At 52.5% G+C, this 27,851-nt stretch overlaps 1 protein-coding gene and 1 non-coding gene across 3 annotated transcripts; both read left to right on the forward strand.

The window, feature by feature from the left end:
• The first annotated feature begins 3,177 nt into the window (after positions 1–3,177).
• TRNAM-CAU (transfer RNA methionine (anticodon CAU)) lies at positions 3,178–3,250 on the forward strand. The gene has a single exon. It is a non-coding gene; the product is annotated as a tRNA-Met (tRNA).
• Positions 3,251–3,686: 436 nt separating this feature from the next.
• On the forward strand, positions 3,687–27,681 carry FBXO31 (F-box protein 31). Of its 2 annotated transcripts, XM_040075013.2 has the most exons (10): positions 3,687–4,065; positions 10,693–10,764; positions 12,542–12,628; positions 16,145–16,221; positions 17,606–17,773; positions 18,437–18,511; positions 19,818–19,927; positions 20,566–20,719; positions 21,275–21,639; positions 22,899–27,681. In XM_040075013.2, exons 1-10 carry the CDS (start codon positions 3,687–3,689, stop codon positions 23,119–23,121), a joined length of 1,710 nt encoding a protein of 569 aa, XP_039930947.1. In that variant the 3' UTR covers positions 23,122–27,681. The 2 variants fall into 2 exon arrangements, with proteins under 2 accessions (XP_039930947.1, XP_039930948.1); XM_040075014.2 differs by lacking the exon at positions 12,542–12,628.
• Positions 27,682–27,851: the final 170 nt, after the last annotated feature.

Genomic DNA, 27,851 nt, shown 5'->3' on the forward strand with positions numbered 1-27,851 from the left:
AACATGCTGCAAATACTCTCTGTGGCAAGCAAGGCTTGCAGAGAGGGTTTGTTCATCTGTCTCAGTCTGCCTTGCCATACTTTTCCGTCCCTCTTGCCAAATGGAAAATAAATCATTCTCTCCTCGCCGTTCTGGTTATAATTGGCTGGATATGCCCATCAGCTGGCTCATCCCCTCTCGGAGCCTGGGAAGGCGTAAACACTTCCAGGATTACAGAAAATGAGGACACTAACTTTGGGACCCATCCAAAGCCCTTTAGTGAGCGTGAAGACTAATTGACTACAGCGAGAGCTGCATCAGCCCCTTAATTGCTGAGGGGAAATGAAACAACAGCATTTCCCCTTTCGCTGCATCCTTTGTCGAGAGCCCTGTGGTGAGGGCTGCGAGCTGCCTGCCCGAGACGGCAGCACTGCAAAGCCCTGGGCCATTACTCTGGGAGTGTTCTCCAAGGAAGGTGCTCAGACACCGCCACAGAGGATGGCAGATGATGATAACGCACTTCTCCTGTTTTCCCTGCTGCCGCAAACAAAGCTGGGTGATGCAGATAATGGATTTGGTAAGATGGGGGAGAAAGCAGCAATTTTACCCTTTGGTGACCCAAGTTGAAGGTGATATTCAGTTATAACCACCCTGTTGTGCACCAGGCCTCCACCTTCTGGGCCTCAAGGACCTTGGATGTGCCCAAGGCTCCAAAACTATTGTGTGTTGCTCCACAAGAACAGCACTGGAAATTGGAGACAGCAGTTTCTTCTCCTCTCTGACGTAAGGAAGGGCTGGGATTCCCTCACTCTCTCCCCTTAAACTTGGTCACTGGGAGCACTGGGAGCTTTTCCTCAGGCTTTGCTGGGCTCTGGGTGACAGCAGTGTGGGGTGGAGGTGGGCACTGCCAGACTTTTCCCTTTGCAATGGAGCTCCGTGGGAATTGGCATGGATTTGTGATGGGCTGTCCATCACAGCCCTTTCCAGCCCTGCCTTCTGCTGGCTTGGACTGGAAAGGAGGTCAGTGGGCCAAGGGAAGGTCTGATGGATGAGAAATGTGGCTCAGCACCCACGGAGCCTGTGGGTAAGGTTACAGGGGTCAGGTGGGTGAGGGAAAAGAGGAAAGGTTGTAGGGTGACTAAGCAGCAGGAGCATTCAGTGGGAAAGGAGAAAGAATAAAGTTCAAATAAAAAATATAAAGGCAAAAGAGGGGGAAGTATGTGTGTGCTGTAGACTGCCGTGGTTCTGCTCCAGGCAATGTCACCCAGGACACCTTTTGCTTCATTCACACGAAAATCCTTGCCATCAGTACTTTCCCCTGTCCCCTCCATGAATCCATCAGTTCCTAAACAAACACACGTGACAAGGCCTTCGAAAGCTGTGTCAGAACCTTTAATTACCAGCTGAGCATAACGTGACATGTGGGAAAAGCCATGTGATTCCCTACAGGTGGAAAACAGCTCTGGCCCTGTTTCCAAAGATTTGATGTTTGGTTTCCATGACTCACTGCCCATGTGCCTCGGTTTAGATGCATGGAGCAGCTTTTTGTAATGAAATCAGAGCTGTAGGCACTAAATTTGTCCATCACTGAGGCTCCAAAGGATTAGCACAGCACTAAAAATGACACCTCATCCTGCACGCGGGCACTCGGAGGGCGGAATGCAGCGGTTCAGCCTGGGAGGAGCCGAGCATTTACTCATCCCAGGGTTGGAGTAATGCTGTTTGTACCATGAGCCAGGCAGCCTGGACTCGTCATGTCATCATCCCATATCCATGGCCACCAGATCCTTGGGAATCAGGGTTTTCTGGCCCCAACAACCACCGCTGTCCATCAGACCCTTGGCAAAAGTCAAGCATCTCGTCTGGTCTGGTGAGACAAAGGACTGTGAGGAGCAGCACAAGGAGGGTGATGCTTGCCCTCTTCTCATGAAACTTAATTGGAGCTTTGTGTCCAGCCCTGGAGCCCCCAGCACAAGGATGTGGAGCTGCTGGAGAGAGTCCAGAGGAGCCAGGGAAAAGCTCCAAAGGCTGGAGCCCCTCTGCTCTGGAGCCAGGCTGGGAGAGCTGGGGGTGCTCACCTGGAGAGGAGAAGGCTCCAGGGAGAGCTCAGAGGGGCTGGGGGCAAGGGCTGGAGGGACAGGACAAGGGGGAATGGCCTGAAGGAATGCAGGGATGGGTGGGATCCTGGGAAGGAATTGTTCCGTGGGAAGGTGGCAAGCCCTGGCACAAGTGCCCAGAGCAGCTGGGGCTGCCCCTGGATCCCTGGAAGTGTCCAAGGCCACGCTGGACAGGGCTTGGAGCAGCCTGGGACAGTGGAAGGTGTCCCTGCCATGGCAGGGGGTGGAATGAGATGAATTTTAAGGTCCCTCCCAACCCGAACTACTCTGGGATTCTACGGTGTCCAAAGGTCTGTTCCTCCTCCATCCTCTGCCAGCTCCTTGCTCTGCAGAGCTGCTTCCCTGCACGATTCTCGTGGGCGATGCTCTCAGACTTTCTGCATCAATTCAATCTCTTTTTTCCTGTCTTCTGCCAGTTTGGGGATTTGTTGCTCGATTGTCATGGCGACTGCAGCCCTGGGACCTTCGCCGAGGGTGAGGCCCCTCCATTAGGATTCAGGGCAGCACTTCAGCCAGCATCACTGGGGACCCTCTTGTGCTGAGCACTCTCTGAGAGCACGGAGCTCATTCCACTGCAGAAATCCCAGCTGAACAGCGTCTCTTCACAGCGAACGAGGCTGGCTGTAATTTTTGTTAATTATGTGGAAGCAACTTGATTTCCTCGCGAGCCTGTTGTCAGCGCAGCCCTCACGGTCTATTCCTGGCCAGCAGAATGAGGATGCTTAGGAACCCCAAAGGACTCTGCAGCTGTTTTGCAGAACAAACATGGAATAAAAAGGAGCCATTTCCAAAATAAATAATATTAAAAAAAAGACAACCCCCAAGATGTTTCTTGCAGAACAATGTGAGTAAGAGGAGCCATTAGCACAAATTGTGAGGTCTGGCTGGCAGAACAGCAGGAAAAGGAACGAATTGTGGAGGAGGGGGGACAACGAAACAATTAAACCAGGTGCAGGAAAGGAGATTTTTTGTAAGGAAAGGGGTTTCTCAGGCAGCAGCCCGGGAATGGCGGTTGAAGACATGGGCGGGGGAGGCAGAGGCACAGGGGGAAGAACCCTGCGCGGGGAGCGTTTTTCGAGGAGCCTCGTTAGCGCAGTAGGTAGCGCGTCAGTCTCATAATCTGAAGGTCGTGAGTTCGATCCTCACACGGGGCAGAGATGGTTTCCTCATTTTTTTTTCCCTTCCCCTCTCCCGCAGCTGGACTTTCCCAAGGGAAGGGACTGTCTGGTTTTTTTTTTTTATGGAATTGGAGCAGGAAGCGGGACGGGACGCAGCGAACGCTTCCGCAGCCCTGCACCGGCCCGCAGCGCGGCCCGTTACCGGGCACCGGCCCCGCCGTGCGCGCGGTCCGCCCGCCCGCTGCGGGGCGTGCACGCTGGTTGTGTCGGTTAAGGAACCGTGTCCGCGCAGCGTCCGCTACCGGCGGGGGCGTGGCGCGGCTAGATGAGGCCGCGCTGATTGGAGGAGCGGCGTGATGGGCGTGGCCCGGCGGAGGGGTGGGCGGTGCTGATTGGCGGGGCTCTGCGGTGGGCGGGGCCAGCGGCGGGCGCGGTGGCGCGCCCCGGGGCCGCGGTCAGAGCGGCGACAGCTATGGCGGTGTGCGCACGGCTGTGCGGCGTGGGGCCGGCCCGCGGCTGCCGCCGGCGCAGCGCCGCGAGGGAGCAGCGCCGCGGCGCCGCCGACAGCGAGCCCGACACCGATACGGACCCCGAGGAAGCGGGAGGTGGCGGCGTAACGGAGGACGAGGAGGCCGCGGAACGCATTGAGGGCGGGCGGCCCCTTCCGCCTTCTGTCGAGGCCGGCCCGGCCGGGCGGGCCCCGCTATCACTGTTGGAGCTGCCCCCGGAGCTCCTGGTGCAGATATTCGGCTCCCTGCCCGGTACTGACCTGCCTAACCTGGCCCGAGTCTGCACCACCTTCCGCCGCATCCTCCGCACCGACACGATCTGGCGGCGGCGCTGCCGCGAAGGTACCGCCCGCCCGAGGGGCTGCGCGGCCCGGGGAGCAGAGGGAGACGGCTCGGGGGGGGGCAAGGACAGAGGCCTCGAGGGTACAGGAGGACAAGGAGAGTGCCGGAGGGGATGGACTCGGGGTCCTGAAGAGCTGGGGCCTCAGGGTGCAGAACAGAAAGAAGATTTCGGGGTGCGGGCTGTGGGGCTCGCAGCGCTCCATGTGTGCAGGGTGGAGAGGTGGGCACATCTCGGGGCCCTTGGGACACGGTCTCCTGGTGGTGGCACTTGGCTTGAGGCAAAGGGCATCGAGCTGGGGTTGTCGCCCGGAGGAATGGGATGGGAGCGGGGCCTGGGAGATGATGCCTCCATGTAGTGTGTCCTTGGGGGTATCCTGAGGACAAGGAAGAAAGGGAGGACCTTGGGATTCCATGGAGACACGGGGGGCAGAGAGCCCGCTGGGTCCGGAGGTGGCCAGGCCCGGCTAAGGGCATCCTTTCAGGAAGTGCAGAGCCAATGTGGAGAGGTTCCAGGTTCGTGTGTGCGTTTTCCAGGAATCCTCTGGTGCCAGGATGCTGTGCTGCAGTAATATGAAGGCCTGGGAGGTGTTTTTTCCTCCAGAGCTCTGCTCTCTGAGGCTGCAGTTCTCCCTCGTTACTCCTCATCCTCTTCCTCGCACCGCTGTGGCTCTGTGTCCTCTGTTATTTCGATCCTGTCCCACCTCCCAAGGTCTGCCTTGCTGTGCTCATCCTCTCTCCAAACACTGCCATCCTGCCAGGTGCTCCTGCTGCCAGCACATGAAGTCATGTGCATTTTCCCGTTTGCTTTCCGGTTTTTGTACCAGTGAGGGCGCGGGGATGAGAGATTTGGGAATGTCGGTGCCTGCCTGCAGTGGGGTCTGGTGGAATGCCTGAAACCTTGCAGGAATCAGTTCGTGCCTTATCAGCACTATCCAAGAACCTTTGGACTACACAAAGGCTGCACCTGGGAATTGTAAACCAAAGCATTATTTTGCAATTTAGCATTGTCCCAATAATTGAACATTTATTTTAGGAGACAGGCTAATGAAACGGTGTTAATTCTTTTCTTTTACTTCTCTAGTGACGTGGAGCCCTCGTGGATGTTTGTGTGTTTGATAAATGGTTTGCAAAACTTCGCTGATTAATTATTTTAGTAGGTTATGATCCTGGCAAAATGTGTAAATAGAAATCTATGTCGCTTTTAACTCTAGGCTAGGTGTGCTTGTAAAAGAGCCACTGAATTAGGCCTGATGGGGATTTACATTTATTTATCAAATTCATGTCTGCTCCTTGGATTTTCTTTCTAATGGATAAAGCAGTGTTCAAAAGCTCAGCTGGAAGTTAAGGAAACATTGGAATTTGTATGGCTAAAACTAACCTGGACAGGAAGGGAAGGTATCAAGACAACACTTTTGTCTATCGCCCTGAGCTAACTACCAGGTGAGAGGTGTATAAACCCAATTTTGATCCTTTTTGCATGTAATTTCTTCAGTTTCCCAACATATCCATTCCAAGCAGTGCCACAGAGTGCTTTGGTGGCTGCTGGTGTGGCAGAGGAGGATGCTGTACCAAGGGCAGGTGCCCAGGCTGTGCTGAACAGATAAGGGGCAGTTCCTGGCCAAAATCTTCCTGCCATGGTGAAACTGATCCTGAATCTTTAAAGCAGCTCTGGTTTTCCGAGCAGTTCCTCAGCTGGACTTCTCAGGCTGTTTGTGGTTGCTCTGCTGAGGTAGGACTGTGACTTTGAGTGGTTGTACCCATGAATATAAAATTGGGCGTTACTTTGTAGGTAAACATCAGGTGTTGGGAAAAAAAATTCACGTCTAAAACTTAAAATATTCTGTGCTGTGTTTCTGCACAGCCTTACACTGCTGACTGTGATAGTTAAACATAAAGTGTCATCACTTTTTGTAATCTTTTCCAAAACAAACCAATTCCCATCTGAGGTCGGTGTTTAAACGTGTGTTTGCGTCTGCCTGAGTCTTGTTGTGAGGCTGCATGTCCTAAAAACAGAATGAGAGCACGTGTGCCTTGCTGGTTTGTTCCCTCTGAAGCCTGCTGGTGATCATGGAATCACAGCATACCCTGAGCTGGAAGGGATCCACAAGTATCATCCGAACCCAGCACGACGTTCCAGCAGCAACTGGGAAACTTCAGCTTGGTGTCAGCTGCCTGTGCAAAACCGCTGCTGTTTTTAGGGATGCACGGAGGCAGGAAAGAATCCTGAGGTGATCAGGACAGAGAGAAGCCTCTCTGGGAGGAGCTGTTGTTGCAGTGCTTTGTTTTGGCCGTTTTTTCCCTTCTCCTTGGACAGGAGCAGCGCTGGGTGTGAGGAGCAGCCTGGCTGTGCCCCAGGTTGGATGGAGCCCTCAGTGCATGCAGTGTTGATGTCTTGCTCTGGGCCAGCCCAGCTGTGGATTAGTCTGAAAACACGCCGTGATTATTCCAAGTGTCCAGAGGACTTGTGTGCCTGAAAGTGGAGTGGCTTTTTGCTGCTGGTGGAGAGCTGGGAGGGAATTGTGTAACACTGACACCACTGTCAGAGCTGTTGTCCTTTTATCATTGCAACTGTTTGGGGTAAACAATGTCTCTGGATTGCTTCCTTGGCAGGGAGAGGGTTGCAGTCACTTCCACGTTTTCTATAAATAGGAGCTTGCTGATCTCTGCAGCAGGAGCAGAATTAAAGCTCGTGTCACCCTGGCTGGTGGCCTGACCTACCTTGATTAACACCTTAGAGTCCATTTTTAATTTTCATTTCTTTCATCTTTAAGCAGAGCAGGGCAAGTGCAACAGAACACCTGGGAACAGACCAGTAATGCAGAGTAACCAGTTCTAGAGCTTGGAAGAAAAGGCTTTTGTTTGCGAAAACAACCTCCAGCAGCTTCTGGGCCTGCTGGAAAATGTCATCCGAGGTGCTGAAGTTTGTGATCTTCAGGTTGTGTGGAAGAGGAGGGAAAGAAGGGTGGGAAATGCGGTTTGTACACTCAGTGAGGAGACTTTGGGGTGGGGTTCAGCTCTTTAAAGACTCCAAGGAATCCATGCAGGAGTTTGATGTACAAATGCTGCCACAACAGGAGCCGTTTCTTGGTGTGTCTGTGCCCTCGTGCAGGTGGCTTTCATAAGTCACAAGGCTCCAACCCCCCTTTGTGTGAGGTGAAAACATTGTGTGGTGTGTTGGTCTGTGGCTTTTCTTCATCTCTGAGGACCTTTGCTGGCTTTTAAACTCCAGCTTGGCCGTGGTTGGCTGTTCCTCACAGGTGCTCAGCACTCAGCCACGCTTCAGAGAGTCTCAGACCTGTCTGCAAGGGCTGGAGCTGCCCACCTTCTGCTTCAGGGTTTCCATAAATGTTTGCATTTGTAGCAGATCAAATCTCCTTTTCCACAGTGGTGACCCCTGGAAGAAGTGTTTGGGAGAGGACTGGGTGTGTTTTAATCTGATTGCTCAGCCTTTGGAAACAAGAAGCCAATTCCAATCTTGTCCACCTGGTATTTCAGAGCTGAGGATCTCCCATTTTTTGTGGTCTCTGGAATATTCCAGTCAGTTTTTATCCTCTCTGTTCTGTGTCCAGCCTTGTGAACGTGCATTTACCCGGGGCTAAGTGGAAGATTTGATTAGCCAGGACAGAGTGGAAGTTCAGTAATGGTGAAGGGGATCGAGCTCTGCCAGACATCCTCATTTCCTCAAGATGATGACGTGCACACACAGCTTCCGTGCTGGGAAAAGCGGCAGGAAAGCAGGGATTTGAGCTTTGATGTGAGCACAGGGGTTCTTCCCGGCCTGGGATGGAAGAGCCTTGTCCGTGCAGGGCGCAGGTGACGCAGCTGCTCCTGGGGAGGAGCAGGGAATTAATGCCCCTTGCAGAAGTATTAGTGTAGCTCATACTGAATGGAAACTGCTTGTCCAAGTCCTTTAAATTGCCGTGCACGTGACCACGGGAACAGCGGCGTGTCCCCGTGCTTGGGAGATCAGCCCTCCTTACAGACCAGCAGCCTTTCCAGCTGGGCAGCGGGAGCTTGGAAAACCAACTTCCATCCTTCCTTTGGGAGCGGGATGAAGTAGCCATTTTCCAAAGGTGTGAATTTCCGTGGCTATTAACTCCTTAAAATAAAAATACTTTACTCGGTGAGCTGTTGCACTGAGATGCGTTTCCTTAAAATAGATTTAATTGCACTGAAGTGGAATTTTCCAGGAAGCTCGAGCCCTTCAGATCCTTTTTCTTGGAAAGGGATTTCTGCTCTCTGTAGAGAAAACCTTACCAGTTTTATTTTTCCCTCATTATCTCGAAGCTCTACTTGCTGTGAGTTTATGTCCCTCCTGCCTTCTGGGTTAAAAAGAGATGGCCTTTCTTGCTTATGATATTTGGAGGGGAGGTTTTTTAGGCGCTGTGAGCCCAAAAATTGATTTTTTCCCATAAAATGGCCATTCTGCTGTGAGCAGCTGGGTCAGAAGAGCTGCAGTAATGCACTTATGGAGCTCAGCCATCACTGTGGCATTTTCACTCTCTGTAGCTCTTTGCTGACCAAAACAAGATAAGAATTAGCTATAAAAGGAGTGTTAAAGCACAGTAGGATGAGATTATTATTTTTTTTTCTCGATAATACTTTTTAGGATATCTAATTACAAATAACATGTAGCAATATAGAAACCCTAAGTTTTTGTATTATTTAAAGGGATTTGTTATTTGAATCTTCCCAGGTAAGACTGGAATTGCACCCACTTTTATAACGGTTTGGCTTTCATAAAATTTCGCTGCGGGTTTTCAGGGGCCCTTGCATGAAGCTTTGACATCAGAGCCCTGTTATTTGGAGGTAACTGCTGGGGGGGGATCTCCCGTGGCACTCCCTGGAGTGATTTATGGATTAGGGAGACGGCTTTGGGAAACATCGGCGCCTTCTGTGGGAAGAGGGGATCTCCTGGTGCTTGGAGGTTCCATTTGGGATGGATCCTCCAGATCTCCTCCCTTTGCCATGCGGTGTCAATCCCTTCCCTGACTCCCTTCATTCTGCCTGCAGCGGCCAGGGCTCCTCCCAGCTGTCCTGGGGCCGGGTGAGTTTTATTTACCTGCACGGGAGCTGCCTGTTCCCAAGGCACGCTGTTCCTGCCCTTTTCCAAGGGCTTTCCAGTCAGCTGGGGATGTCCCACGCTGTTCCCTGCATCCCCTGGATGTGTTTTCTCTCAGGTGCAGGGCTGGGAAGCCGGGGGGGCTCTGCCAGGGGGGCTCTGCATTGCCAGGCTCCCGTGGAGCTGTGGGTTGGTGGATGTGCAGCGCTCAGCCGGCGCAGCCCCAGCGCCGCACGGTGTGTTTGCGCTGGGCTCTTCTTCCTGCCAGCTCAGCTCGTCTGCCCTCTGCTAGTTGTGCTTCCTCAGCCCACCTCGGGCTTGAGAACCCTCTAGGAGCTTCCTCTGGCTCTGCCTAGGGAAGTCAGCAGGAATTCTGCCGCTGCCCTTGGCGTTTTTTGTCAGCAGGAATTCTGCCGCTGCCCCGGCGTGTTTGTTGTGTGCTCCCCTCACCTTTGCTGCCCCTGTCGTGTATTCCCTGCAGACAGGCTGCCAGTAAACCCTGGGCGTGCACTCTCATCGTGTGCTCGTATTTATAGACAGGAGAAAGCTGAATTAATTCAGGGAAACTCTTGCTTTTCTCCCGTCTGAAACCTGAATTCCCTCCTGCAGCGGGTTTCCGGCGTTAGGTGGTGCTTCACAGCCACAGTTGTTAACTCAAGGACGCTCAGCTGAGGATAAATTTCATGTTTAATGGCGTGCTGAGGGTCTGCAGAGTTACAGTTTTGTGTCAGATATCTGGCAGGTGTTTGTGCTGCTGAGGAAAGCCGCTGTTTGATCTGTGCCGTTGATGTCTTTGAAGTCAAGGAGGGCACTTCTCTCTCCTGAGATCTGTCAGGGTCACCGCTGCAGGGTGGCATCGTCACTGCTGATTTTTTGGGATCTCCCTGCTCTCATTTCCTCCCTCTGCTCTTCTGAGAATTTCTGGCATCGAGACATTAGTAAATGCTTTTTTTTTTTTTTTTTTTAAATAGTTTCTTAGAAGTTTGACATCGACTTCCTGAAAATAAAAGGAGAGAATCTCGTTTTCTGCTTCAAAGCTGCTCCGACTCCCTTTGTTTTTGGGGGGTTCTGGAAGCAATCAAAGGCGTCTGACTGTACAACAGCCCTGTCTCAATCTGATCTGCTTTAAGTGTAACCATATTTGTCCATGCTGGGGCCTGTTTTATGTCTCTATTTCATTTTTCCAGTCTGTGACCTTTCCTTTAGGATCCTAATAAGCAGTTTTCCCCGTCGGGTACCTCGGTGAGAGCAGATAATTGCTGCGCGCAGCGGTGATTTGCTGGAAGCAGGCACACAATCCCAGCTGGAATGGGGATGTCTCCCACATTTCACACCCCTCCTGAGCAGCTGTGCCTTTGCTGGCTGTGTTTGTTGCAGGCATTCCTCGTGAAACGTCTTGGAACCTGCAAAGAAATCGCATCCGGTTTTTAAAGCAAAAATCAGATTCTTGGTCTGCTTTGGCAGCTTCAAGAAAGCACAAATCAGATCTCAGTAGCTGATGTCCAGGCTCTGGGTCCAAACCTTTTTGTGCCAGAGCTGACCCTTTTTTTCCTGTGTTGTTGCAGAATATGGAGTGTGTGAAAACCTGAGGAAGCTGGAGATCACAGGAGTGTCCTGTCGAGATGTTTACGCCAAACGTAAGTGGCAAAGCCAAGCGAAATCTTGACTAATGCCAATTTAGAGAGCACAGAAATGTTGAATATTTATTCAATTTGATGGCAGGAGTTGTTCAGTCTGACTTGCAGGGGTTTCATGGGGAAGTTGACGTGTTTGGAGATTTATTTAATGCCAAGAGTCAGCATTTCTGTGCCTCCCAGTCCTTTGGTGGGAAAAGAGCGTGGAATTTAATTTTTTAAGGAAGGCTATTGAGGGTTTTTTCATCCTGTTTTGCCATTTTCAGACCTTGCTAAGGAATTAACAGGTATTTTTTTTTTAATCCTTGATCTCAGTGAAAGGGAATGGCTGTAGGAGAGGGATGAGCATTCCCTGAAGGAAGAGAGCCTGGCAGGAGATGTCAGTGTGTTTTGGGAATGTCTGGGGGTGTGGGACCCTTCAGAACCTTGAAGCAGCAACGACCTCAAATGTTGATCTTAAAGCTGGGAAGAAGAACAGGTAGAAGGGGTTAAAGCCCATCTCTAATAGACTTGCTGAGCATCCACAGGAAAATGATTTCATCACCTAGTACCTCTCTTTTCCTGTTATACACTACACCAGGGATGGAACTGCCTCATTTTCCTGGCTGGGAGGGCTGAGTGATGCTGAGCCAGCACACAGATGTCCCCAGAGAAGCCCCATTAACCCTCGAGGCCTCCCTCAATTCCCATTTATCCCGTGTCTTTGTGTGGCCCTGGTGTGGTGACAGCCACCCAGCACATACCAGGTCAGATCCCCGCTCTTCATTGCCATTTTTGTGTGGGACAACATCCCCTCACGACCTTTTCGCTACATAACTCCCATGGTTCAGAGCTACTGAAGTGGTGTTTAGTGCTTTTAATGCACAAGCTGTGGGTAAAAATGGCTTTACTGGCTCAGGACTGTGGTGACTCTCCAGCCCAGTATCTCCCAGCCATGGCTGTGGGCAGGGAGGCTGAGAAGAGGGCAAACCCTTGGGATATTTTCCTAAACATTCCCACTGTTCCCAGGTTTCCAGAGTGTAACCAGTTTATCTGTTTAATAACCTGCAATAAATCTGTCTCACACGTAAGTTCCCGTGAGTAGTTTTCAAATCCAAGGCATCCATCAGCAAAGGGTCACACTTGGTGCGTGAGGACCACCCTGTGGTGGTCCTTCCTGCACTTCTGTGTGACGTGTTTGCATCCAGCAGTCCCAGGCAGTGATGGCCACTCCAGAGCGGGAATGCTTGGCCGTTCCTGGCTTTCAGGATGCACCATCTCAGCTCCTCTGCTCACATTCTGCCCTTTGCCCCGTGCCAGGAGCAGTTTCCTGGTGGTGTCACCCCGTTTTCTCTGCTGTCCCATAAACCTCTTTAATTGCAGAGGAGTTAATTTGGGATTGCTGCATGGACTTTGCCATTCACCGAGTGGGCTCCTGTGAGAAGCGGTGTGGGAAAATGGGAACTGAGCTCAAGTGCCTGAAAGCAGAGCTGATCCGAGGCCTGGGCTGCTGTCCGTGGAGTGACTTGGTCTTCTCGAGGCAGCAGTGCAGAGTTTGAGGAAGGGCTTTGATTCCACTTGGAATTCACTGGGTGCCGTTTATAAATAATGTCTGTGGGAATCCGGGACGAGTTCTGTGTGAGAAATCCTGCTCCCACGGGGCTGAGGGCGACGAAAACAGCTGGAGGCAAAGTCAGGAGGGAGCTGGGCTTCCCTGCGTGGTTGTTCCAGCTCCAGGGAAGCGTTTGCTGGTCCCAGTGGAGCAGAGTTTGCTGGCACTCACCCTGCTCTGTCTGTTCAGGTATAAACCCACGGGTGAAGTCGGGGCGTTTTATGAAAATCCTGCCCGACTACGAGCACATGGAGTACAGAGATGTTTACACCTGCCGTACGTACCCCCGCTGCCGCTGCCGCTTCCTGCGCCCAGCACGCCCGGGATGCTGCATGGAGTGTGCCCTGGCTTGGAGCAAAGCGCTGGGGCTCACCTGGGGACAGCAGGGAGGTGCCACCAGCGGTGGCTGCTGTGTGTTGGAGGAGCCCTGCGGGGTGGCAGCGTGAGCAGGGCAGGCGCTGAGGTGTGTGGGTGGGGTTTTTTTTTTTTTGAGGATCTCGTTGCACAGAGCAGGAGAGCTCGCTCTGCTCCTTGGGAATCGCTCCTTTTTTCCAGGGAAAGAGTTCAGATACTCTGGTGAGGCCTCCCAAAAGCAGCTCTGGGCTGGCAGAGAGCTTTGTCGTGATTCAGGCGAGGCACAGTGAAATCCACAGCCCCTTCCAGTGAGAAATGCTGAGTGTTCCCATAGTAATTCCCTCCCTGCACGCTGAATCCCTTTAAGCACCATCTCTGTCTCTAGGAAACGTCCTGTTAATGTTTTAAAGATGGGGATTTACCTTCCTCACTTTGGGTAACCATTTTTTTTTTCCCCCTCCTCGTGTTGCGTTGAGGGAGGAATAGTTAAACCCTTGGAGTTGAGTGTTCAGCAGGAATTGAGGGGGAAGGACTGATTAGTTTACATCAATTAAGGAAGCCAGGAGTATTTGGTGTTTATTTGGAGGGGGTGTTGAGCTGTCTCTGATGCTCCTTTGGGCCTGCAGGGTTTGGCAGACTGCAGTGGCTAACTCACCGCTGCTTGGGAGCGGAGCTTCTCACACGCATTGATGAGCGAGTGGATGCTGCAGAGTTCCCTGTGCCCGGGGAAGCACCCGAGCAGGGGAGGTGGGGACTGCAGCGTGAGCCAGGACACACCAGCAGCAGGGTCACAGCAGGAATTGGGACAAAATTTAGGGTTTGGCAGCCTGGGGTGCCTGTCAACACCAGCTGTGTTCTGGGGCTGGGCGGGAAGGAGAAGCAAATCCAAGCTGCAAGATGGATTCCTTTGGAGATTGGATGTTTGCTCCAAGCTTAAACAGCATTTAGTGCTGTTCCCTGAGTTCTTATTCCTTCAGCTGCCAACTTCTGATGTGCCCCTTTTCCCTTGGGCTGTGTTTTCCTTGGGGAAAAGCTTGGATGGTTGGAGTTGATGATCTTAGAGGTCTTTTCCAACCTCAGTGAATCTCTGGTTCTGCCCCCTGTGGTTTAAGATGCAGTGGCCCATTTCCCCTTTTACCCCTCCTGTGTTGTCAGGACTTTCCATGGAAGTCTTCCCGAATTCCTGCTCGTGCAGGGTCAGCCAGGTGAGCTCAGATCACTTTCCCCAGGGGTTTAAGCTGACCTGGATTACTCTGAGCTCTTCCCACGAGCAGGTCAGGCGTCACCAACCTGGGCACTGCTTACATTGTTCCAGCTCATTTTGCTTCTAGAGACCTTCCTGCATCCCGGGAATCCGGGAGAATTGCAGAGGATGGGTTCTTTCCTGGTCAGGACATTCCCCAGGCTGCCTTCTGTCAGTGGGAGCTGGGCATTCCCTGCTCTTCCAAGCCCATTCCCAGCTGGATTCAAGCCCCCTTCCCATCTGAAGGGTGTGCAGAGCTACTCACGGAACGTGGGGAATATCCAGGCTGGGTGAAGGTTGTCCTGGAGCATCCAGTGGATGTGGTTTTGCTGTTTGGCAGGATGTGGACTCAGAGATTTGGACAGGCAAGAGGCTTCTCCAGTGCTGAGCACAGGCAGTGGAAAACCTTGGAGAAAGACCTGAGTGCTGTTTTCTTTCGAGGAGCAGGAAGGGAACCAACTGCCAGATCCGTCCTGTCTCCTACCAGGAGGAGCCAGAGCTGGAATTCATCAGGTTTTCCCTGCAATTAATATTCGCTGTTGTTTTGCTGGAGCTCAGAGACAGCCCAGGCTGGAAAATTGAGCTGTGTTTTGAGTCTTGTTTGGGCTTTTGGCCAAGCACCAGCATTTTCCCCAGTAAGTTCTGGAAATGAGTGGATTTTTTTTTTTTTTTTTTTTTTTTGGCCTCCTGTGTCCAGAACTCAGCTCTGTTTCCTGAAATTGCTCCTAACAGGAGCTGGGCTAGGAGGGACATCCTCACCCCCCCCTGCCTTGGATAGCTTAGTTTTCTGTCCTAAAAAATATGAACACATTAAAAAAGGCTGGGTTTTATCAGCTCTGTGGCAGACAGGGTAGAGGGCAGGGTGTGGTGGGTGCAGCAGCTCATCCCATTAATTAAGGTGTAATTACTGAGCTGGGAATGGGGTTTGCCTGCTTGCCTTAGTGTTGTTGGTGCTGCACTCGGTGAAACCAGGCCATCAGTCTGACACTCTTTACTGCCCAGGAAAAAGGCTCCTCCAGGCCAGTTGGCAGCAGCTCTGGGCATCCCTCCCTGCCATCCTGAACTTCTGTGGAAGTTCTCGCTTTGGTGGAATAAAACCTCTCCTGCAGTTCTTGCTGTCTGAAGTAATTAATGAAACAAACAAAAAAAATATTAATGAAACCAAGCTGCTGCAACAGCTGCACTGAAACACGATCCTTCTTTCAAATTGATGCAAACCCAACCCTATTATTCAAGCCAGTCCTGGAGGTTAAAATGAGTTATTGTGGCCTTCCGAGCTGGAAGTGTGAAATATCACTGCAATATCTTCTTGCCGTCTCCACGGAAAAAACCGCGCGTGCCAGGCTGCAGTGCCATCCTGTGAGGGTTACAGGTCGTGTGAGGAAACCAGGAGGACGAAAGGAAATTAGATGGGCAGGAGGAACGGCCGTGTAAGGGCTGGAGGCAGGTCCCACCTCTGAGCTTTCCTCACGGCAGGAGCTTGAAGTTCATTCTGTAAAAGCCCCTTTTTCCTGCTGGCTGAAAATATTCCTCTCCTTAGGTGGGGTTGGAGGGACAGCTGGGCTCTGAGACGAGAAACAGGGAAGCCTCAGCTGCTGGAGTAGATTCTGAGTGGGTTTTGGAAGCGGCTTTTGGGCACTGCTGAGGTGTAGCTGCTTCTGTAGGATTTTTAACCACCAGATTCCCTGGAGCGATCCATGTGCTTTGCCCGTGCTCCCAGTGGCTGTTTCTAAGGATGCTTAACTCTGGAGCCGAGTTTGTGCACACAAGGCGGTGAAATGCTTTCAAAATACTCAAATTTCCCCGTTCCTTCCTGCCCTCCCCTATTTTCTGTTGCTTTGCAGTGTGAAGCATCGAGCGCGTTTTTGGTATCTGGAGGCGGCAGATTGCTTTTATTTGTTTTCAGCTCTGGTTATATCGTGTGATTTGCATTAATGGGACCGTGTTGCAAAAGTTTTTTGGGAATTCCTGCTGAGGTAGGTGGTTCTGCCTCTCCAAAGGGAAAGAACAGAGAATATAAATGCGCGTGAGCTTGGGGGAGGCCTCAGCTTGGACGCAGTCACTTTTTCCTGAGTGAAAGCAGCTGTGGGTGCTCTTGGTCAGCGCTGTGTGCAGCCTGGTAGCAGGGTTTTCCTTCCCAAAATCCCATTTTCTCGGCTGGATGTCCCTCACTTGAGTGTCTCCCTGTTCCGCAGTGCTGCACCGGTACCGGCACATCCTGGGATTGTGGCAGCCGGACATCGGGCCCTACGGGGGACTGCTGAACGTGGTGGTGAGTGAGCGCCTCGTCCCAGGGCTTTGGGGCCCTCAGAGCTGCATTTTTACCCTTTGCACACCCAGCAGCCATTCCCAGACCGCTGAGAAATCTGAACAGTCGGGCCTCAAGGGGGTGATTTGGACCCAGAGGGTGCTCCTTGGTTCTTCCTTGGTTGCTCTCAGGTTAGACGTCAGGAGGAATTTCTCCGCAGGAAAGGTGGTGAAACACAGGAGTGGGCTGCTCAGGGAGGTGCTGGAATCCCCATCCCTGGAGGGGGATTGCTCACAGGTTGGTCTTGGAGCTCTTTTCCAGCCTGAATGGTTCTGGGATTCTTCTCATCATCTCCACCTTTCTCCAGACAGTTCTTTTATATTTCAGCTCCACGCCAGACAGCCCCAGGAACAGGTAGAAAACATGATCAGTGTTTGAGGGAAAGGCTTGAGTTACACCTTAACACTGATATTCCAGCGGCTGGCACAGGAATCTGTTCATTTACATCATTTTCTTTGCCTGCAGCTGTTATTTTTTTTGCAAAGGGCTTTGCAGTGGTGTGGTTGGCAGACCTTTTCCACCAGCCCTAAGGCTCGTGCAGCAGATGCAGGGTGACCCTGGTGCGAGGTCTGTGGGGCCTGGCAGCTGTGGTGCCGCTGGCAGAGCAGTTAATGGACAGCTCTGAGCTGCTGAGAGCTGGGGCAGGAGTTTGCCTGGAGCCCTTGTTCTCTGCACCGGGGTTCAACAGCTGCCGGGTGGAAGCGGAACAAATTTGGGTTTTGCACGGTTCTGCTGCGCGAGCTGGTGGAAGAGGGAATCCAGCTGCATCAACGCTTCCCCTGGGACCTTATAAAGGCTTTGTGGCTCTGCCCTGGTCTCGGATCTCTCTGTTTGGAGAATGTCCCGCCTCTGGAATTGCAGGCCCCGAGGGGAAGGATTCTGTTAGGTGTGCAGGAAAGGGGCTGGCGCCTGTGCCTCTCGGGAGAGTGTTGTTTCCTGTGTTCTCTGAGAAATAAAGCCAAATGATTCCTCATCTGAAAAGCAGGGATAGCCGTGGGAAGCAGAATGCGTCTGCTGGAGTATCTGCCAGCAGGAGCTCTCAAACCAATTAGAGTCTGGCTTGCTGTGTGGTCCTTCCCTCTGGATCCTGCGCTCCTGGCAAGTCATTTGCAGCAATAAAGGCCTGAGCTTTTTCCAGTGGTGCAGGAAGCCTCCTAAAGAAACCCCCTTCAGCCAGGGAGTGCTGGGAGTGCATATGGCCCGGGTTAATGGCTGGAAATGTTTGGGAATGCAGCAAACCTTTGTGCAGCTCCTGCCCTGGGCCACGAGAGGCCTCGGAGGCTGCTGCAGCCCCGTAAGGAACCACGCAGAGCTGATCCCGTGGGCTTTGTGCCCCGTCCCTCTGCAGGTGGATGGTTTGTTCATCATTGGCTGGATGTACCTGCCCCCTCACGACCCTCACGTGGATGATCCCATGAGGTTCAAACCCCTCTTCAGGATCCACCTCATGGAGAGGAAATGTGCCACGGTGGAGTGCATGTACGGCCACAAGGGACCTCATAATGGCCACATCCAGGTGAGCTCCTCTGCCTCCCTCAGCGCTGTGTGGGCGCCTTGGCTCTGCAAATGGATTCAGCACAAAGCTGGGAGCCTTTTATTCCAGGGGTATGGCTTTCAGCACCCTGCTGTGTGCGTGGGCACCGGCTTTACACTCGTTTTGTGTCTGACAAGTTGTGTGGGCTGTTCCCTGCTCTGAATTTATTCCCTGGCGATGGCGCAGCCAGGCTGTTGTGTTGTTTTCTGTCGGGCTGGGAGCGCCAGGACGTGCACAGGCTGGGGAAGGGATGTGTAAACTGGCCTTGGGCAGCTGGTGAGTGTGCCCAGGCAGACACAGACCTGTTCTGCAGCTCTCTCCACGCTGAGACCTTGAGAAGGTGATGCAGCATCCATTGGATGCTTTGGAAAGCTTCCTGACGGGTTGTTTGTTTTTCTTTAAAGGAGGAAGCTGAAACAGGGAAGCAGCTTCAAGCTGTTATTTTCATTAGAGTGCACTGAGGTTTTATTGCTTTTATTTGTCTGTTCTGTAGCAGTTGCACTCGTGAATGATTTCTCTGTTGCAGCAAATCCGGTAGTGTTTGTTCTGTAAAGCATTTACCGTGAGCAGTCTTAGCTGCATCATGCAAAGCATCTCCATAAACGGGTGTGTGACCTGTTCAATTCTCCTCCCTGCTAACTACAGATTGTAAAGAAGGACGAGTTCTCCACCAAGTGCAACCAGACGGATCACCACCGCATGTCAGGGGGCAGGCAGGAGGTGAGTGCTGTGCCAGGGCTCTGCACTGAGCCTCTCTGTGTGCCCTGAGCTCTCCGCTGGGCTCTGGGAGGTGCTCTCCTGATTCCTGGGCGATTGGACATGTACGAACCCCCGGGCTGGGAGCTGCTGGCTGATTGATTCCCTGCTTTAGGCAGTTTCCTGTGTCAAGGTGCTCTTGGAGCCCCAGCACCTTCCTCCTGTTTCGGTGCAGAGAGGGTCAGCAGCACATCCTGGGCATCGCCAGCGCTGCAGGCGCTGACCTCGGTGGCACTGCTGTCTGTGTAATTAAGATCTTTTGAGCACAGCGAGCGCCAGCTGCGTTTGGACACCTTCCCACCGCTTGCCTTGCTCGAGGGATTAAAAGCTTCATTTGGTTGTTTCTGTCAGCTCTGCCCAGCGAGGCAGATCCCTGACTGAAATAGCTGTGTTTTAAGTGCAGGTATAAATGTCAGGGTGAATACCTGTGCCAGGTACCGCTGCTTGCTTGCAGCTGGTTCCACGTGACAAAGCTGATATTTCAGCTGCTTCCGAGGAACGCTGTAAAATGTCTGTCTGCTAATGGGAAGCAGCTGGGTGAAAGGTTTAGTTAAGTGTTTTCTGCTGCTGGAGCAGATGAGAAATGCTTTAATACTTTCAAAGCACGGCGTTAAGTGTGCGTGGCATTATGGAAATTGGAGGATCTGGCTTGGGAAGATAAAGGAGGCAGGTTTGGAATATCACTGGGCAGGCTGCTATCTCAGTGTAAGCTGTTATCACACCAACTCATGGCAGGGTATTAACTTGTCAGAGCTGCACTTGGGGTACTTCAGGAGATGCTTTCAAAGCACCCTTTGGATTTAGACGCATCAGTATTAAATCAGCAGGGTTTAACCTCCCTAAACCCTCAGCGCTTTTCAAAAGCTTTTTTTCTTTTATGTTGAGCGTGTCAGGACAGGGCACAGGAGTCAGCTTGTGGGCACACAAAGGAGTTACTGTGAGAGAAAGAGCAGATGAACTACTTTGCAGTAACAGGCTGTGCTCATGCCTTTATTCTGAGGAGGTTTATGCTTTTCCCTGGGATTTATCTGAAGGGGAGCTGTTTATTGTGTGATCACTGCCAGGTACCATAATCACCATTTATTAAGCATATTTCCAAGCCAACACCTGCTTGTTCCCAATGCAGCCACGTTTCCCTGTCTTTGGCACAGGATGTGCCCTGTCTGTGCTGTGCCAGTGAAATGTGCTGTCACAGGGTCACACACTGAAATCATCTTGGGGCACATCACCGAGGCGAGCTCATCCTCCCCCTTTTCTCCTCGTGCTGCAGGAATTCCGGACGTGGCTGAGGGAGGAGTGGGGTCGGACTCTGGAAGACATTTTCCACGAACACATGCAGGAGCTCATCCTGATGAAGTTCATCTACACCAGCCAATACGAGTAAGGGCTGCTGTAGCTTCACAAGCACACTGGAGCATTTTTTTTTTCCCTGAGATGGGGTTTTTCCTGGGCTTTCACAGCCAGAGGAATGTTGTGTCTCTGCAGTGCTTCCCATCTGTACAGGGAGAGGAGGTGGAATGGCAGCAGTAGGAATAGGATTCCAAGTTCTCCACAATAACTATGCACAGTAAGGTGCTTTTGAGTCATTTAACTCTGTTTAATTTGAGGACAGAGCAAATGCCTGTGATCCCAAGGAGTGCCTGGTTATTATCCGTATTAGTCAGTGTGCTCTGTAGTGCAGGAATTAGAGAGTCCCTGAGAAACTGGGGATTTTAACCATCTCTCCAAGCTTCCATCAGCAGCCACCTCACTGTAGCAGATGTTTAAATACGCTTCACTCTCAGGTTCTCTGGGAATCTCAAGGGCTGAGGAAGTTTCCTCGCAGGAATCTCCTGCTGTGCTCACGAGGATGGTGGGGAAGAGAAGCGCAGAGCTCTGAAGCAAATCCCGAGCTCGCTGAAAACACAGATCCTGCCTTGGCAACATCCCCGAGCTGCTGGAGGAGCAGAATGCAGACACATTGCTGCCGGGGAGGGGTTTTTTCCCTTGACTTCTCTGACGTTTTTCCTCTTGCACAGCAACTGCCTGACGTACCGGCGCATCTACCTCCCCCCCAGCAGCCCCGAGGACCTCATCCAGCCAGGCCTCTTCAAAGGCACCTACGGGAGCCACGGGCTGGAGATCGTCATGCTGAGCTTTCATGGGAGGAAAGCCAAGGGCACTAAGATCACTGTGAGTGCCTTTTCCTTTCCCTCAGGCGCTTGTGAAGGTGTTCTCAGTGCCGTGGATGCGCAGGGGAGATTTCTGTCTGGGAGCCGGCAGCACAAACCCTGTTCCCTTGTGGGGGGATTGGTGGCGCTGGGTGAATCTGAGCACATGCAGAGCAACCAGAACCTGCTCTGCAAGGTTTCTCCTGGCTCCCCTTTTCATTCCTCTCCCTTCCAGGGTCACTGGGGATCCCCTGTGTGTGTGTGAGGAGCAGGTAGCGAGTGTTGGCAGCTCCTCACTGCAGTCAGGCAGGGAGCTCCTTCCTCCCTGCAGGGAGGAGGGATTCTGGTGAAGTGTGCAGCTGCAGCTTTGACATACTTTCACCCTTGCAAGTACAGCTTTTGATTTAAATTTCTGATTCTGGGAAGGGGAAAGCAGAAATGTCAAAGAGCAGCAGACAAGGTCCAAGCAGGGTTTTTTTTATTTCCCTGGGTAGAATAGGGTGAGCTATTAACAAGTTCAGGTGGTGTCTCTGTAACACCCGGTGTCTGCAGCTGTGCCGTTCCTTCCTGTCCCCAGGGAGATCCCAACATCCCAGCTGGACAGCAGACTGTGGAGATAGACCTGGCACATCCTCTGCAGCTGCCTGACATCGAGAACCTGCACGACTTCAGCGAGCTCTCCCGCATTGTGCTGGAGGCGCAGGAGCAGGTCCGGCGGGAGGAGCAGGAGCGGGAGCAGCGGCAGGAGGAAGAGGAGCATTCCCAGCAGGCTGCCTCCCCGCCTGCCAGTCCCCTGGGAGGAGGAGAAGGTGCTGAGGGGGAAGAGACTGCAGCTGGGGCAGAGGGGACGACCCAGGACAAGGCCCCAGCTTCCCAGCCCTTCGTGCTGCCCATGGGGGTGATATCGAGGAATGAGGATTATCCCCGGACCTGCCGGATCTGGTAACTGCTGGTTTTATGGCTGATCCGTTTCTGAGAGGGAAGGGGCAGTCTTTGAGGTGTGTCCCCTATTTGTGTTCCCTTTTCCTGCCTGTGGATCTCCCAGCCCCTTGGGCTCAGATTTCACAGAATCCCGGAATGGTTTGGGTTGAAAGGGACCTAAAAATCCCGTTTTGTTCCACCCCTGCCATGGGCAGAGCCACCTTCCGCTAGACCAGGCTGCTCCAAGCCCTGTCCAGCCTGGCCTTGAACATTCCCAGGGATGTGGAATCCACAGTCTCTGGTTCCTGTCTCTGCTGCCCGATTTCCCAGGCTTTGCTTTGTCCCCTCTCTCACCGTGCTGTCATCTGCCTTCCCACTTCCTTGCTAGATTTACTTGAGAAGCTGGCATCTCTCCTGAATTCCACACCCCCACCTCTTTTTTTTGTTGGTGTGTTTTATATCCCAGAGCTGCTCAGCTCATATATTTAGGACTGTTAAAGCTGCTTCCTGTTGCCATGTGTGTCATTCGTGTTCCTTGGCTGTGGGAGCACCCTGCTCTCCCCCACCTTTCCCTGGTGCCTTGGGGCAGGTGCTGAGCGCCCCAAGCAGGAGGTGCAGGCGTGCAGAGAGCTCTGCTGAATGGGAGCTGGAGCTGGTGAGGCAGCACACTAAATGAAGTGTGGAAAAAGAGCCCAGAAGCCGAGGCTTAGGCAGGTGACCTTCAGCCAAACATCTGTGCTCATGGAAAAACCTTCCCAGAGCTGGTTAATCCCAGAAGGCTCCTGCTGTCACAGCTCAGTTGTGTTTGGATCAAGCCCTGCTCCACCTGCTGCTTGCTCACAGCTTTGACTGACCTTTATTCCTCCTCAGGTCCTGGTAGGTTTTTGTGCTTTTTAGGTTTTTATCTCCCTTCCCTTAGGTTTTGCCTTTCTGGTCACGCTGTCAACATGCCTTTGACTTTCCTGGCAGGATTGAACCCGTGCTGATCCTTGATTTGCACAAGTTAATCTCAGATGGGTTTGGGGGCTGAACGACCCAAAACCCAGCTTTGCTGTGCAGGTGCTAATTAGGATAACCCAAAGCAGGAACCTGCAAACAGCAACGGGCAGAGTTCCTTATCCCAATAGAAAAACCCGAGTGTAAAACTCGCTGTTGTGTCACACCCCGCAGAGTGGCTTCACCAGAGCTCTGAGCTGATTTTTTTTTTGGTTGTTTTTTGTAACCAAAAGCTGGGTGATGCTGGCTGTTCTCACACCTGCTTTGTCCTCACCCCCTGGCAGTTTTTACGGGACGGGGCTCATCGCTGGGCACGGCTTCACCAGCCCCGAGAGGACGCCGGGAGTGTTCGTCCTGTTCGACGACGACCGCTTCGGCTTCATCTGGCTGGAGCTCAAATCCTTCAGCCTCTACAGCCGCATCAAGGTCTCCTTCCAGAACGCCCAAGCGCCTTCCAGGGAGGCCTTTGATGAGATGCTCAAGAACATTCAGTCCCTGGCTACTTGATGAGCGGTTGGTGATGGATGGGGCTCGGGGTGGCAAAGGCTGCTGAGCTCCCCAGCCGGGGCTGGGCTGGGCGCTCTCCTGGCTCTGGGTACCTCTGGATAGAAGCATGCACTTTGAATAAAGCCTTTTTACCCCAAATGTTACACACACATCCCAGATCAGACGTGCCCTTCCCTCTGTGCCGCTCCACGCCGCTTCCCAGCGGTTCCTTTTGTTTCCCAGTCTGCGCTTTGGAGAGCTGAAGGGATCCTGCAGAGAAAAAAAAAAAAAAAAAAAAGGATGTATTGGGACTAAACCAACTTCTGGACAGAGGAGGACAGGCAGTGAGAAAGCACATCCTCCCCTCCAGAAACCTTTCTGTGGGTGCGGCATTGCCGGGAGAGGCTGGTGTGATAATCATCCTTGGCTTGCTAATTGCAATGTGTGGTTTCCTCTGGAGAATTCCCTCAGCAAGGGCAGGACCCTCACTGCAGATTGAGGGTGTGCAGCGCTGTCCTGGCTCCTGGGGCTTGATGGACCTGCTGTCCCTGGAGCTCCAGGTCTGGCTGTCTCCCTGAGGCCAGAGATCATTTTTTTTTTTGGTTCCTTGCAGGAGCTAGGTGTGGGACTGGAGCTGGGTGTAAACTGCAAAAAAAAGCTCTGATGTGTTCAGCTCTGGTTTATACCTGAAAGGTTCTCTCAGATCTTTAAAATGGGTCTGAAAAAGCACGGGAAGGAGCCAAAAGAAACCCAGCTGTGAGATGAGCCCAGGAGGCTCCAGATGGGCAGCAGAAGGTGCCGCATGTCACACGTGTCACTGTGTGACCCCAGGACTGCCATTCCTGTTCAGGTTGCCCTTGAGAGTCCAGGGTGACAAGGGATTGTCCTTGTGTGCCTCCTTGTGGCTCCTGGCACTCCCTTCTTTCCCGTTCTAGTTGCACTTGTTTCATCCCAGAGGATTTTGTGGGAGCTGTGTGCTGCAGGCAAGGGAGCAGATTCCCTTTAGCCTGTGCTGTGCAGGGAAGTCCTGGCCAGTGCTCATCTCCAGGCTGGGAGTTGTGCTGCACTAACACAACCCTTTGTTGCAGCTGCCCTCTGGCTGTGATGACAAACTCCAAGTCCCTTCTCTTCTCCCCAGATCGGTGTCTAACAAAACCCTGCCTTCACATCTCTGCAGTTTCAGGTCTGTAAATGTTATCTGTACCTGTGCTGGGGAGGCTTCAGGCGCCTTCTGTGGAGAACTTTCAGTCCCTGCCTGGTTCCAGTGCCTGTGAGCAGCTTCTGTTCTCACTCTCGCAAGGGCTTTTTGCCATTTCTGCCTCTCATGTGTTCCCCAGCTGCGTGAGAAGCCAGGCTCCAGCAGAGATGAGGAGCAGCAGCTCGTGTCACTCACAGGATTAATTCCTGTCTCTCTGGATAGAGTCCTCCAAACCTCTGGGAATTTCAAGGTGGTTTGGGGCACTTTTTGCTCTGTTCCCTGCAGGTTTGTGAGGAAAGCCTCAGAATTGAGGCTGAGGAGCTGTTGGAGGCCTGGTGGATGAATGAGCTGGGGGAAGCAGCGTGGTTGTGAGCAGCCTGTGGAGGTTTTCCTGCACAGGGAGGAGCCAGCTGGGATCACACAGGGCTGGCACAGAGGCGCTGGCTGCTCCCTGCCCTGCGCCTTGCAGAGTGGGCAGAGAGGGGACCTGGAGCTGAAACTGGGCATCTCAGCCTCGTGCTGCAGCTGCTGAGCTCTGTGCAGAGCTCCTGCCTGATTTGCAGAGGTTTCCAGTTTGGTGCAGGTTTCTGGGACAGCTGAAGATGTTCAGTGCTGGCTTGACGGTTGGACTCCATCTCAGATCTTTTCCAACCTAAATGTTTCTATGATTAGGATTTTATTGCCTGTTCATCTTGGAATTTGCTGTTAGGCTGCTGCAGTTCTGCCTTGTGTTCTCCCTGACGTCCCACAGGGATGGGAGATGTCCTCTTGGGCAGCTGTTCCCATTGCCTGTCCCTAAAACCAGCTCTTCTTCAGCTGGATCCAAAGCTGTGATTGCAGATTCCTCCCCGCTTCAATATCTCCACCAAAAAAAAAAAAAAAAAAAAATCCTGAAGTTTCACACCACTGGATTGATAATTTTTGCATTTAGCTTTTAAATTACGACAATTTTTTTTTTTTTTTTAATGGAGATTAAAATCCAGATTGCACTGATTGCCCTGCAAGTACCTGAGGCTGCAGTCACTCTCCCAAGCCTTGACCTGTCTGTAGCCTCTGTCACCTGTTTGCCGTTGGTTTGTGCATCTGCTCCTCCCCGGGCTTCTCGTCCCTTCTGAACCTTTCCAGTGGCAGTGCCAAGGCTCTCCTGAAGGCCAGACCTGCTGGGCTGGCTGGAGAGAAGGGTTTTGGTGGAAGCTGATGCCTTGTGGGATTTTCCCAGCTCTGCCTTTGCCCCCTGTAGTGGCGTCTTTTTATTTATAACTCACCTGGCTGGCCTCAAAACGTCAGGATAATTCCTGATTAAAGGCAGAACTGCTGATTCCCCCCGGCTTCGTTCTGTCTGGAGCAAAGGAAATAGCAAGTTTTGTATTGATACTCCTCCTCTGATGCCTTTTCTCCCCTGCTGCTGCTCCAAGCCGGGCAGGCTTTTGTGGCATTTCAGCAGAAAATCCCCTGTGGTTTGGCTGAGGGCGAGGGGAGCTGTGAAGATGGATTTGGGAATGTTCCTGTGCCCTTTCCTTCGTGCCTGGCTCTGTCAGTGCTTCCAGCAGGGTAACACGGAGCTCAAACTCCCAGCTCTGGAATCGCTGGGGACGGGGAGACAGATTCAGGAGCAGGGTCTGGATGTGCTCACCCCGGGCTGAGGGGGTGCTCCTGCTTTCCCAATCCTGCCTTTCCTCGTGGGAAGCTGTGCTGACACCCAGGGCTTGGCCGTGCTGACACCCAGGGCTTGGCCGTGGTGACACCCAGGGCTTGGCTGTGCTGACACCCAGGCCTTTGCTGTGCTCGCTCGTGTTTGCTCAGCCTGCCCCACCCCCTGCATTCCCCACTTCCTTCCCAAATCCCGGTTTTCCAGCCCTTGGGGATCTCTGTGCGAGCTGTTGGCAGGGATAACGTGTGCTGGGGCCCTGCAGATGGTGATCAGTCTCCGCTGCCGACGTCTCCTCGTCCCTTTGGCTCCGCGGGAAATCTTGGGGACAGTTGGCCGGATTTCTTCATCCCAGATGGATGGGAAGTGCTGGCGAGGGTGGAAAACAGCTTGGCAGGGGTAGGAACGCTCTTGGCAGGAGCCTTTTGGATTGAACAAAGCCTTTGCAGGGAGGTTGCAGAGCCCCAGTGGCCGCTGCAAGACCTGGAGCTGAATTCTGGCTCGGGGACAAGGAAGCGTCTGGTTCACGTGCTGGGGATGGGTTCTGCTCCTCCATCCTGCTCCCTGTGTTGTCAAAACACATGGATTTGGCCAGCTGGAAAACAGGAGCGTCGGAGCTCCAGCTTGTTTGCCTTGGGCGTGGTTTGAGAGCTGTGAACGTGGCTGTGGGAGGTGTGTCAGGCTGGATTTTACTGACGAGGGAAAAAGGATGGAATTGTTTGTAAATTTGGGTGTCAGCCCCGTTGTGGAGGGGACAGCAGCAGTGTTGAGGGCAGTTCCTTAGGAAATGTGTGCTGGGGAGAAAGGGAATTCCGTGCAAACGTGCCCGGAGGTGTCAGCTCCCAGGAAAAGCCCAGCTGGCTCCGTGGTTACTTTCCAACGAGGACGGCTTTTCCGTGCTTTCTGTTAATTTAAACCTAGTGGAACGTGGTGGGAGTCTTGGGTGTCGTGTGGGAACGGGTTGTTCAGGCCCACCTTGCTAGTGTAGGGAACGGTGATGTGTTAGCTCTGTCGTGTAGCTGGCTGCTCACGTGGCCGGTGATCCCCTGTGGTGTTCAGCTGCCGAAGGCTCGTGCTGCCCTTACCGGTGAGTTATTTGGGATGTGGAGTGGAAGAGAGAGAGGTACCGAGCTGCGAGTGCCACCGACCTTTGGGTGCTTTGTGTGCTGAATTAAAATGTGTGGTTCTGGTTTTTGTTTTGGATTGATAACCTTTGGAACTTTGGAGGCGAAGAGCACTTGGCTCGGCTGCGTTCATTAGCTTAATTAAAGCGACCTGCACTTTTGTTTGGTCATTGATTACTCCCCCTTCCCTGTCCCCGTGTGTATTTTGCACTCACCACTTTATCATGACACTGATGGATTAATCTGGGCATTTCCTGTATGTTTTGAGTGTGGGTAAGTCTCTATAATATATTAAAAATGAAGGTGAACCATAAATCCCTGCTTTGTACAGAGGGCGGTGGGGGGAAAAACCATTGGGAATCCACCACCACAAGGATCCGTGTGGAACATGAGAAGTTTAATCTCCTCACCTCTGTCCAAGGGCTGGGGGATTTCCCTGTCCTTTCCTTGGGGGCTTTGAGAGGGATTGGGATGTGTAAAATCAACACCTGGCCTACTTCCGCCCAGGTTTTGGAAAGCTGAGCAAGCTCTGTGTGTTACTTTTACACCTGATCATTGTTACCCAAGGAGCCTTTTCCAGTTTCAAATAATAAAAAGCGAAGTTTTGTGAACTTAGTTCTGTTTGCTTCTTTTTTTTTTTCCCCCCTCCTTGTCCCGAAGGAAGATGTTGGGCCAGTTCCACCCTCCTGTCGCTCCAGCATGGGATGAGAAATGATTTTCCCTTGTTTGGGTACACTTGGTGAGCAGTTCTGCATTCCTGAAGATGTCAGACACACATCCC

The sequence above is a fragment of the Hirundo rustica genome, chromosome 11 (assembly GCF_015227805.2).
Source record: "Hirundo rustica isolate bHirRus1 chromosome 11, bHirRus1.pri.v3, whole genome shotgun sequence".
NCBI classification, from domain to species: Eukaryota; Metazoa; Chordata; class Aves; order Passeriformes; family Hirundinidae; genus Hirundo; species Hirundo rustica.

What these genes read in the sequence shown, in the direction of transcription:
- FBXO31 (XM_040075013.2), top strand. Translation starts at nt 3,687, where the DNA reads ATGGCGGTGTGCGCACGGCTGTGCGGCGTGGGGCCGGCCCGCGGCTGC. An exon ending in GCGGCGGCGCTGCCGCGAAG is followed by an intron (nt 4,066 to 10,692) that starts GTACCGCCCGCC and finishes GTGTTGTTGCAG; the next exon opens with AATATGGAGTGTGTGAAAAC. An exon ending in CCAAGGGCACTAAGATCACT is followed by an intron (nt 20,720 to 21,274) that starts GTGAGTGCCTTT and finishes TCCTGTCCCCAG; the next exon opens with GGAGATCCCAACATCCCAGC.